General features: G+C 42.0%; 1 protein-coding gene across 12 annotated transcripts in view; it reads right to left on the minus strand.

The window, feature by feature from the left end:
* Window positions 1–12,472, minus strand: part of ST18 (ST18 C2H2C-type zinc finger transcription factor) — a 366,586-nt gene that overhangs the window by 151,295 nt on the left and 202,819 nt on the right. For 7 of the 12 annotated variants that reach the window (XR_008306967.1, XM_053249365.1, XM_053249361.1 and 4 more), the window contains exon 4: window positions 10,931–11,037. The exons of the other annotated variants lie outside the window; for them this stretch is intronic. Coding sequence is in view for 6 of the 7 variants with exons in the window: in XM_053249365.1 (XP_053105340.1) it covers window positions 10,931–11,037 (107 nt within the window). In the remaining variant the exon portion in view is untranslated. The remainder of the gene's footprint in view (window positions 1–10,930; window positions 11,038–12,472) is intronic. 12 annotated transcript variants of the gene reach the window in all.

The following is a 12,472-nucleotide window of genomic DNA, read 5'->3' on the forward strand; positions in this document are numbered from 1 at the left end:
AGAGATGTGAACATATTTTGCAGAAGACTTCTGGAGAGAAGTGAGAGAGCCAATATGTAACCAAAAAATGCCAGATGGGAGAATATTGCTATAGTCAATGCAGGGGATGACCAGAGTATAAATCAGAGGTTTGTGTGTCCCCCCGCCCGCCACCACAAGGGAACAGATATGAAAGATATCTGAACAGATATGAAAGGGAACAGATATGAAAGAACAGATATTTTGCAGTGTTATACAGGAAGAAGTGGCATGCTTTGGCAACAGACTGAAAAAGGTGAGAGAGGAATAAATAAATATAGCCAGAGGTTCATGCCTGGTCAATGGGCTAGATGGTGATTGAATGGCATGTGGGGACAGGAAGGCTTGAAAGAAAAAAATGAGGTTTGGTATTGGACATACTGACCTACATGTTCCGCAGCATTAAGGGAGCAGAGCAAGAGCTGCACCTTCTCAGAGAGGTTGCTGCAGAGCTTAGCCAAAAGCTTGTTCCACAGCTGAGAGCATGCAGAGGGAGAGGGAGTAAATTTCACTGCTCTCTCAAAAATTGCTTCCCTCCCACTTTGCAAAAACTCAGCTGTGGGACAAGCTTTGGCTGAGCACCACAGCAGTCTCTCTGAGAGGACACAGCTCTTGCTCTACTCTCCTAACACTGTGGAACATGTGGGCCATTACGTTTATGGTGACAAAATGACCACATGGAAATATCAGACAAGCAGTTGGATATGTGGGCTTGGATGGAATTCTGAGGTAGAGAGACAGAGCTGGGTTTCATCAGTGCATATAGATATGACTGAAAACATGTGATTTGAACCATAGGGACAGCATTTAGGGGTGAACATAGTAGAAGGTTAATAACAGATCTCTGAGGGTCTCCAGTTGAAAGATGATGATGACGACGACTATGATTATTTATATACCACTTTTCAACTAAAAAGCAGTTTACATAGAAAACCCCCCACAAATGAACAAATCATATGGTTCTCTGTCCCAAAAGGGCTCACCATCTAAAAAGAAACACAAGGTAGACATCAGAAGTAACAGCCACTAGGGGGATGCTGTGATGGAGTTGGATTGGGATAGTTGCTCTCCTCCTGATAAATAGAAGTACTCTAATTTAAGGACACAATCCACTATTAGAATTGAGTTGAGTAGTTGCCTGGTAAAACGAGGAGACCATGGGGTGCTTCTCACGATCAGCAAAAATCGGGCTAGCAGAGGCTAGCCCGATTTTTGGTGACCGTAAGAACCACCGGGCTCGCAGCTGAGCCCGGTGGTTCTTGAGTGGGCAACCCGCTCGAGAACCCCTGCTAAAAAGCAGGTTTGTGGAGCGAGTGCTCCTGCAAACCTGCTTTTTACAATCATGAGTAGCCTCAGCGTGCCTTCGCGCTGCACCTACTCACGAATAAACCCCCAGCCAGGAGGCGAAAAGCCGCCTCCTGGCTCGGGGGTCTCCCCAGTATGCCCTGCGCAGTCGCACAGGGCATACTGAGGCTTGCGGGGGCCACACGGCCCCCACTCCCCCCCCTTTCAGCTCTGTCACAGAGCCGAACATCGTGTGGGTGGCCGATCTGGCCGCCCAGGGCTCCCTGCTCTTCCCGCTCACCAGGAAAACCTGGTCTCACTGATCGTGAGACCCGGTCTCATGTTATGCAAACAAACAAACCCAGATTCTGGGCCTGTGATCAATCACCTCCCATTTGTTCAAGAGAAAGACTCAGGGAGGGTCTCCGTTCATCATGGACCCTGCCTGAAGCAGCTTCCATGTTGTGTTTTCTTCATGCCACTGCTCCAGCATGCAGTATGGCTCATCACACGGATCTGTATTGTGAGAATATGTTATATGGCAAGCATAGCATGTGCACCAGGCCTCAAAGTTCACTCACTTAGCTTATCTATCACCATGTAAAATTGGTTGTGCAAATTAGCCAAAGATCTTTTGCTGAATTCATTTTCTCTAAATTACTCATGTATTTCTAGTTTCTAGTAGTGTTTCTTCCCATGCATCAGAGGGACTTTCTGTGCAGCTTTTCTGCTGTCATTTCTATTTGAGCAGAAAAGCAGTGGCTGTCTGAAATGCAAACAGGACTTACAACTTTGTTTAGTATCTACCAGTACTGAAATTCAAAATATGTGTATGGTTTGTTCATTGACCTTGCTCCTAAACCCTTGTTCACCTAATCATTTTAAGAATAGTGTACAGATCTTCCTTGGTCAAAAGTTGAAGAATATACTACATATATTAAGCTTAATTGTACAGTTGACACAATGCAGAGAACGCATCCCCTTTCAAGATGGTAACCAATTGAAAGATGAAAAAACATTTGTGTGCCTCTCTTTTTCCCCAGCTAATTATTACAGAGGACTACATGAGACATGGAACATATGGTACATGACATATGACCTAAATAGCTTTTTACAGGAATAAACAAGCAGTCAAATGCTTGAGCAGATTTTTGAAAATGTTATGCAAATACTTGAATAACTCTGTTGCTTCTGTGTTTGTCTCATGAAATCTGAAACTAGAAAAATATATTTTCAGCAGTACCCACGGTGGGAAACAGAATGTCATATTTTTATCTGCTTGATTTACAGCTAATGATTAGCAACAGAGTGATTAAAAATAAGGTGTTGGTTTGAACAGAAACTGAAACTTGCCTGTAGTTGTTTGCTGCCATTCAAATCATAGACGGGATTGGTTGCAATGTGACTGCAATGGTAATGGGAAACATGGCTCTGTTCGCTGATGCTGAGTAGTGATTGAAGGCACTGACCTGCCATAGACTTATAATAGGGGAGCAGGTGTGGCAATGATGGACTTTAATTTCCTTTAATAAACCTTTTATGTGCCACACTTTTACTGCCATTCTATGCTCTCCAAGGTCCTGCACATAATAGGTTCATTACTTTTGATTACTATAGTCTATTGAGACAAACAACTCCAGAACACACTATATATTATGTTCAGTTAAACCAATACAGACTATTTATCCAATGTGCATTATTTCACCTGCAACTCTGCTGACAAAATTAACAGCCGCTCCTGTAAGCTAAAACTATTAAAACCACTGGTACCCCTTTGTCATCATTTCATAATAAATACCACACCAATCACCACACTTCTCTTTTAATTGTGAAACAAAAAAGGGGCCTGCTGTCTCTTTTTAAGCAGCAGTTACTTGGGCTTTATTTTGTCATGAATATTTAAAAACCACACAATGGGTGAAAACCACCAGCCAAATCAATATAGGTGATTCTTTCTATTGATTTTCTTTCTTTAGGAAAATCATTTGAATTTATGACAGATGTTTAAACAGATTAAGATTAAACTGGCTAGGCCTATTTAGTATGATGAACATAGCAGTGTAAACCCATCATCATGGGCAGAGAGCGTCTGTTGCATATAAAACAGTCCACTCACACAAAACTAAAAAAAGAAGAGGGGAAACAAAGCTTTATTTCTCAGGAAACTGGGTGTAATCCACACAGTACCACTGCTGTGCAGTTTTCATTCATTTAAATCGACCCTTTGCAGAACTGTTATACAAACTGGTGAGATTGCGACCCTACCTTTGATAGATAAGATTCTGATCATTACCTAACTGCCATTACCTAACACTAAGAAGGCAGTAGCAGTGATATCTTACCAGGAAAGATCATCAGGATTTGGTTGGCATAACAATATTTAATTGTTATTATCTTCCAAAACAATCTTTTCTTTACTGTTAAAAGAATACTGTAGTGTTTATTTAGTCAAAGAGATTCAATTTTTTCAGTTTGAAGTGGTCCAAGAGATTACTAACTAGCCCAAAGTCCATCATTTCCAGCATGCTTCATAATTTATGGCCACTAATAGATGAATACCCTGTCCAATCGCCTTATTTATTAACTCTCTATATTTGAAAACTATCTACTAGTGTATAGTTAGTAAGGAGTCAACTTACTATAGTATATTTGGTGTACTCTATGGAGTATTGTTATTGGGAACTGAATGGGTAGTTTCATAACTTTTGCCTTTTGCAATTTATTATGTCTCAGCAGAGCCACCTACAAGTTCCACATCGTCCCTAAAATAGCACGGGCTACAAATAAGAGAAGCATAAATATTTATGTGTTGATTGGATAGAAGGAACAACCAATGAAACAGCGTGCCTTTTTCACAGACTTCTTATCTTTCATCCAAAGTGTCTGACAAAAGCTTAAGGGCTCAAACCAGGAATCTTGGAGTCCAGGTTAACCTTGCTTCCTTACTCATTGCACTAAGGGGACATATTAAGTGTTCAACAAAGTTTTCACCAATAGTTTCATCAAGGTATCAGCCTAGTCAACTTGCTGATATCTAGTTTTCTATGTGAAACCATTTTTTATAGTATGGAGGCAAATTCAGTCAATTGAGTCCCCATCTGTAGTCTGAAGTGGTATCGCCCAGATGCAGGTATACTGCCTCTATTTTTGCACCAGTGCAGTTCCATGATGGTAAAAATGCCTTTGGTACTGGTAAGTGGTTCCCCAATTCCACCCACTATTTGTAACATTTATTTGTAAAAAGCTTTTTCATGCCACTTTGACAGATGAGAATGCTTAAGGTTGGTCCACCTACTCAAACCCATGCTACTGAGTTCATGCAATAGTCAAGATACCATGCTTGCACAATGCCATGAATTGCAACATTTCACTGGAACAGAAGCTGATTTTCCCCCACCTTTGCTATGTTAAACTTTATATGCTGATACCAAAGTTAGGATTGGAATTTGGAATTTTAGAACTGGAAGGACCCTTGATGATCTTCAAGTCTAACCCCCTGCACATAGTGAATCTAATGAATTCATGAAATCGATAATTACATATTATAAACAAACAAATATAGATTAGAAGAGAGAGTTTGGAATAGACCAAGGATATGCTGGAAGGTTCTTGAACAATGGGCCAAATTTAATTCCAAATTTGTTTGTGTGTGTTTTTCCCAGAACAAGTAATCTGAAAACTGTTAACCAAGAAAGTACACAATAGGAGGTATAAGAAATTAGAGGTGGAGGTGAAATAAGTATAAGATATCCCATATATGTGCTACTGAAGTTCGAAGAGTACTATGCTAAATTCTGTATAGGGAAAAATATCTGTAGGAGGACTTCTTTTTCCTGTCAATGGTCTTTAACCTAAATTGGACTGAATACATAAGACAATCCCTATTTTAATGGCATAACCTCACATTTCCATTTCTCAAAACTATAATAAACCTGAAATTTTGTCAATGCAGTTTCTGTGGGAACAGTGTTATTGATTTTGATAGATTTAAGCAATATAGCACCAATGTATTTTAATTTGAATGTTAATTATTTTTTATGTAGAGCTTACAATGTAATTCCTAATTCTAGCTAAAGGCTTCCATCTTAAAACACACTTACCAGGTTGCATATTGGCAAACAGACATAAAATATATATTAAGATTTAATCAAGACTGTCTAAGTATGCATTCACACAATAGAGCAGGGTTCATTTTATAACAATTTTCATTTTAATGGGAGCTTCACAGCACTTTTATATTCATTGATGACAGGCAGTGTTTTATGATGTCTTAAAATGAAAATATTATGGTTTGTCCTGAGTGTCTGGGAAGAAACTTCAGTGCCATTTTGGAGTAAAATGTAATGAGCTCATACACAGTTAAGAACTTTGGGTAGAAAAAGTGTGCCCCACAGTTCTCTCATGAAGCCTGTGGGGAAGTTTCTAACCTTTTCATAATATACAATACATAGAATATGGGAAGCTGCCTTCTACCAAGGCAGACTATTGGTCCATCTAGCTCAGTATTGTCTACACTGACTGGCAGTGATGCTTCACGGTTTCAGGCAGGAGTCTTTCCCAGCCCTACCTGGAAATGCTGCCAGGGATTGAAACTGGGACCTTCCGCATGCAAAGCAGGTGCTCTACCACTGAGCAACAGCCACAGCCCCAATACATGATGACAATTTGTTCTTCATTGACAATAAAACTTCAGAAGTGCATCCAGTTTAAGCCAATATAGTTGGATATAGAGAGTTTCAGTACTTTGGGCTTTGACTAAGATGTGATGATCTGCCTGTCTGTCTATCTGAATTTCAACCCATCAAAAAGCTCAGGCCATTAAAAAAAACACCTAGATGCTATTTTTATCTAAATCCAGGGGCGTAGCCACTATTGGGTGACTGGGTTCAAAGAACCTGGGCTGCACCCCTGAGGGGCCATGCCTTGTGGCCCTGACATGCCCCCCACATCTGACGTCAGATGCAGGGGGTGCTGGTTTAGCTCCCGAGCATTCAGGAGTTAAATGGTCGATGCTGCATTCGCAGCGTGGCCAGGAGCAGCTCTTCCTTGCCTTAAAGGCAGGGAGTGCCACTTCTGGCTGCGCTGCAAACACAGCGCTGGCCTGGATCTAACTCCTGAACGGGGCCGCGCAGCCACGTTCAGAAGCCGGACCACGTACCCGTATCTGACGTCAGACATGGGGGTGTGGCTAAGCCCCACATTGGACCTCAGACATAGGGGGTGGGGTGGTGGCAGCGGTCAGACACGGACCGCCCATGGTCTGGCTCCACGGCTGTCTAAATCACTCCTGTTCATCTTCAGCTGCAAATTATCTGCCTGGATAAAATAACCACCTTATATCACTTTCAGAATATATTCAGGGCTACATGGATGAATGTAATTGCACGTCTAGTTTATCCAACACTTGGGGCTAACTTTACACAGCCTACACTTCCCATGGCCTCTGGGAGTAGCTGCCATATTTGGTGTATGATGGCCGGTGAAATTATGGGGCCCATTTGTAGAACCACCACATGAACATTCCAGTTCAAATAATTAGTTGGGTTGAGAAGGGTTTTTTTGGTGTGTGTGTGTGTGTGTGTGTGTGTGTGTGGACCTAATTTTTCCCCCAAAATTCTGGCAATTGGGGGAGGTTCAGTAGGGATAAAACCTCCTCTTACTTGCTTTTAGGGAGAGTAAGGACATTTTCTTGAGGTTCAGGGAGGGGGATTACCTAAGTCAGATGTATTGCGTCAATCACTTTCCTAATCTATGTTATATATTACATTTTTATCTCACCCTTCTTCCAAGGCACTCAGGGTGGTGATTGCCTCCATTTTATCTGCACAACAACTTATAAGGCAAGTTAGGTTGAGAGAGACTGACAGGCCCAAGTTTACCCAGTGAGTTTCATGGAGATGAATTTAAACTCAGGCCACAACTTTATTAAACATATTTAAACAATTCAATCAACCTATAATGTGCCTAGATTCCTATGGCTGAAGTAATTGCAACCAAAGTGATTACTGCCTCCCACCTTTTCAACCCGTGTCTGACAACATCAGTGGTCACTTGACTGTTGCCACCTGTTCAAGTTATATTGTTGGTGGTATTTAAGGAGGTTTGTCTGAATCACCCTGAGCTTCATAGCTTTTAACCAAATCCCCTGGGACCAGTGGTGGCCCATATGAGTGGAGCAAGGGGGGAGGTAAACGAGTTGCAGATGCAGCTCATTCCCACTCACATCTCACTATGCTGTCCTGTTCTGCCTTGCCTCCCCCAGTGCCATGTTAAGCCCAGATGTGTGGGCTGCTCATCCTCCTGGTTTGTAGAACAAGGCAAATGAGCAGCCTGGACAACTAGAGTTAACATGGTGGGGGATGGAGAACTGAAGCAGAATGAGGCAGCTGGGGCGGGAGAGGTGAGTGGGAATGATTTGCACCTCTGGCTCATTTACCACCCCCAGTTTTGCCCATACAGGCCATTACTGCCTGGGCTGTAAAGTCCTGACAGGTTGCTCCATGGAAACCCCACTCTCTTTATAACAGTGACTCTGGTGGCTCACTAGTGATAGTACTCTGGAGATCCCCTGTATCCACACTCACCAGATGTTGCGACCAGGGTCTAGTGTAGCTAAGTTTAATCTTAGACTAGAATGAAGAATCGCAATTGACTAGAATGAGGAATCACAATAAAATCATCAGGGCGAAGTAGGTGAAAAAATCCACATAACAGCCAATCATGGTGAAGATTTTAAAAATCCCTATGTGGCAATTGGCTCTTCTATACTGACAGATGGACAGGTGGGTTGGTGCTGAGTTAATAAGGAAGAGGAAGCCAGAACAGGATGCAGCCACTTTAAATAACCCCATCCAATGATGATACTTGACTCTTCAGCCTGTGCATGTGCTACACATGTGCTGCAGATGCAGTCAGACATATTCAGACTCATAAAGGTTGCGCACATGACCATTGTTGATGGGTGGGAGGGCATGGGGGTGAAGACAAGATCCAGCTTACCTTCCCCGAAAATGAGCAAGGTCCACATGTGGGACACACGGCTCGTGCACCCACACGAAGCGGTGTGCATGGCAGTGCGGAGTTCTGGAGGCTGGGAAAATTAGTCCCAGGCATTGCACAAAGCATTGCTAGATGAGCATGGTGTATTGGGGGAATCCTCCATGAATTGGGCACTTTAGGCACCTGACTCTGTATGTGCTTGGGCTGCGTGTAGCCCAAGCACACACACGACCCTGGCCCTGAAGTTGAATGTATGTTTGTGCCCTTTTACGCCAGTTAAGGGCCAGAGTTAAAAGTCGGGCTTCTGGTGGCCTCAATCCCGGCTGCTCGTGTGCACAGCCTCATAGTCTGCTGGATGCAGCTCCACCCACCCACATCATCAATGTGCTGGGAGTCATGGGAAAGAGCAGCTAAATAGCATAAATCAAAACCATTGCAATTTACACAGTTATGGATAACATTGCCAACTTGTTTATGTCTCATTTGCAACCAGGGGCATCCATTGGGAGAGAAATGGACCCCAAGCTTCATGGCCAGTTTAATATGGAGCTATGGGTCTATGTATCTGTATATTTGTATTCATATTCTCCTCCCACCGGGAAAATCCCTGCAGACACCCATATTTGCAACCCAAATTTAAATCTCATTGTAATTTTAATCTCATAATTTGTTTTAAATTTTAGATTATTGTAACATTTTAACCTTTTTACTTGTTCCTTTTATTGTTTCATTGTAAACCACCCAGAGACTTGTGTTTTGGGTGGTATACAAATATGTTAAATAAATAAATTATAAAAGGTAGATTAAAAGGAGATTATTGCCTGTAAAGCCAATCAGTTGAATTTTGTATAAACAATTTTAACCTAGATTAATTGAGACAAACATTTAATTTCAGCATTTTAACTATGTGAATGGACATTTGTGTTGATTTTATTAAATAGTAGAATAATTTGGGGGTTTTATCTACAATGAAAAAAGAACCAAGATGGATCTCAAGGAACCTTCCTTCCTTCCTTGATTATCCAAATAAGTTTGGTTATTTTAAAAAAATATATATCAGCAGGCACAGAATGTCGAAAGAGTATTTAAGGATCTGCTGTGTAGCTTTCTGAATTTTGATAACTTCTTTCAGAGACACAATATTCTCCAATATTAGCCCTGTTCATCATTATTAAAACAGTGGACACCATACCCAGGTAGTCCACCCATGGGAAGATGCTGGTAAGCCCCATGCCCACACCAACATGCTCTTAAACCACACTCCTCCCACTCTTCTGCAGATACAAATGCTGTACTGGGGGAGATGATACCCATGATAAAGAATGCTGGGCACCCAGCATTCTTAATAACCGGGAGGCTCTCCGCCTGACTACAGCATTTGTCTCTGCAGACAAGTCTCTATGTGTGGAGAGCAGGGGGCGGGGTTTAAGAGTAGGGAGGCAGGGCTTGCTGGAACAATCCTGTGGACACAGCATCTACAGTTTTAATAATGAGTGAACAGGGCTATTATTGCTGTGGCCTTCACAAAATGAAAAATGAATGATGTGAATCTGACTGCTTCAGCTGTGCTGGTCTCCTCCAAAACTAAAATAAATAAGTCCAAACACTAAATCCAAATCTGAAAACAGATTCAATTTGAGACTACATACCGTGTAATCCATTCCAGGATGCCATGATTACTGATGGCCAAATGCTATGTATATTTTTGAAGGAGTATTTTTCAAAGCGGGATCTCATATTTGAAAATGCATAACAGCGAAATAAACGTTAGACTAGAGACAAGCTTGGATGGTTCTGTAATGAGGATGATTTATTTTGATTCTCACTTTTGATTTCGGAGTTGTCACTGCTGTTGTATACCTCATCCATGCAACTTTGCACAACTGGCAGTGCTGAATATAAACCAAAGCCATATGTTTATGTCCTTTTGCCAAACGATTACAGCAAATAGTTCTATTATTCCCTTAGGTAACTAATGTGTGCCAAGGATTTCTATTAGTCTGCTTTACCAAGGCATCAGAGGGTAAAGTCGCAGCTTTATGAAATGAGGGGGCAAGTGCCAGCTTTATATTTTCAGAACAAATATGTAAAAATATTACACCACATAAAAGATAGGTCAGTACAAGCTGAAAGTGAATCTTTATAAAGAAATTTATTTAGGATTTCATTTATGAAGGAATATGTTTTCTTGACTGCATATAGCAGAAACCAATTTAAAAAGAAAAAGAAAAAAAGAAACCGGATTCCTAATATAACACAAAAACATAAAGACCAAAACTGTGTGATATGCCATAGTTTTTTAGAACAAAAATATGGTCCAAACACTGTATGGTGGAGGTAGCCTTAAAGAAATGCTTCTTACATCTAATGTAAGTCATACATTTGAAATAGTATTTTCAATTATGAAGAGTACATGTGGATATGAAAATATCATTGCCGCTTGCCTATTTTAGAATGAGGGAGCATCAGAAACTCCAGCCCGCTGTTTAAAAGGTGCTTTATGGTCCTATGAAATGCTGTTAGAGTCAAAGTTTGGAGAAATAATGAGATTTCCAAACGAAATCGGAGGGCAACAAATGAAATCACATACTTTCCACTAAAAACTAAACACTAAATGTATTTCTCCCACCTTTGCTTGCTTCGGAGCAAAATTATGGCCACAGTCCAAATGACCAAATCCGTCTCTCGGACCAAAATCTCTTGTCTGACTTAACAGATAATCCCAAAATTCATTCTCTGTAAGAAAGAATGCAAAATGAATGAGCAAAACCATAGATGAAGCAGGATGAAATTGGGCTACAGAATTCCTCTCCTTTTCTGTTAAAAGGCGACATGAGAAGACTCTTATTTGCATTCAGATTAATGCATAAACTTGCATTACTTCAGATTTAGAGTTGCTTTTATATAATAATATATGTACTGAATTATAATTGCACCCAGATTTAATCCTACTCTTAAAAGATGACAATAAATTACTTTTTCCATTCCAGACTGACAGGAAAATCCATGCTACTTAACTTGGAAGTTAGTTGCACTGACCAAGATCTTGCCTAAAGAAGCACCAGTGCAGCAGTGCTGTATTCCAGATTAAGGCTGCACTGGTGCACAAAGATGGGGAAACCATTTCCCCTTTTTCTGCAGCTGGCTGCAACACCCTAAAAATATGTCCTTGAGGCCCCCCCCCCAACTGTGTGCACTGGTACAGCCTTAGTGCTTCCTTAAGCAGAATGTCCACCACTGATTTTGCATTACTTCAAAGAGCAGTATGTAGAAGTGGATAGAGTATTATGAGCTAGACTAGGAGGGCCCAGGTTTCAATCTCTGCTCAGACATGAAACCCACTAACTGACTCTGGGGCTGCCTTTGGACTGTGTTAAGAACCGTGGGTTCAGTGAACCCGTGGTTCCCTTGCCCATCTCCCAATGTGCTCCCAGATCTGGTTGGCAGGGACCAGAGACAGGGAGCCGGGTCTCCTGATCCGTGAGACCCGGTTTGGGGCAGTGAGTGGGGAGAGCAGGCTAAGCCCGCTCTCCCCGCTCACGAGTGGAGAGGGAGCCCTGGGTGGCCGGATCCGCCACCCACACGATTGCCGGCTCCAAGACGGAACTGGCGGGGCTGGGGGGAGTGGCCCTCGCAAGCTCCAGCATGCCCTGCGAGTGCGCAGGGCATGCTGGCAAGACCCCCGGAGCCGAGAGGCGGCTTTTCGCCTCCCCTCTGGGGGTATCCTCATGAGTAGGCATGGCGCAAAGCTGCGCCGCGGCTACTCATGATTCTTAAAACCAGGTTTGCGGAGCGCTCGCTTAGGACAGGGGTTCTTGGGTGGGTTACCCGCTCTAGAACCACCAGGCTCGCAGCCGAGCCCGGTGGTTCTTACGATTAGCAAAAATCGGGCTAGGCTCTCCTAGCCCGATTTTTGCTAATCGTGAGAATAGCCCCAAGGCCTTTTTGGTTGTGTCCCCTTAGCTTTGCAACACCCTCCATGTAGAGCTTCGCCATGCTCCCTCCCTCAGTGTTTTTTTTAAAAACAACTAATAACAGATCTTTTTAATAAGGCCTTTAAATCTTTTAACTCTTGCTTAAAGGTTCTTTAGCTATTACAATTCTTAGTTTTTAGTTATTTAAAATAACTTTTAATTTTAAATTTTAAAATCTGTAATTCTGATTGTGGTTT

The sequence above is a fragment of the Hemicordylus capensis genome, chromosome 4 (genome assembly GCF_027244095.1).
Source record: "Hemicordylus capensis ecotype Gifberg chromosome 4, rHemCap1.1.pri, whole genome shotgun sequence".
Taxonomy (NCBI): Eukaryota; Metazoa; Chordata; class Lepidosauria; order Squamata; family Cordylidae; genus Hemicordylus; species Hemicordylus capensis.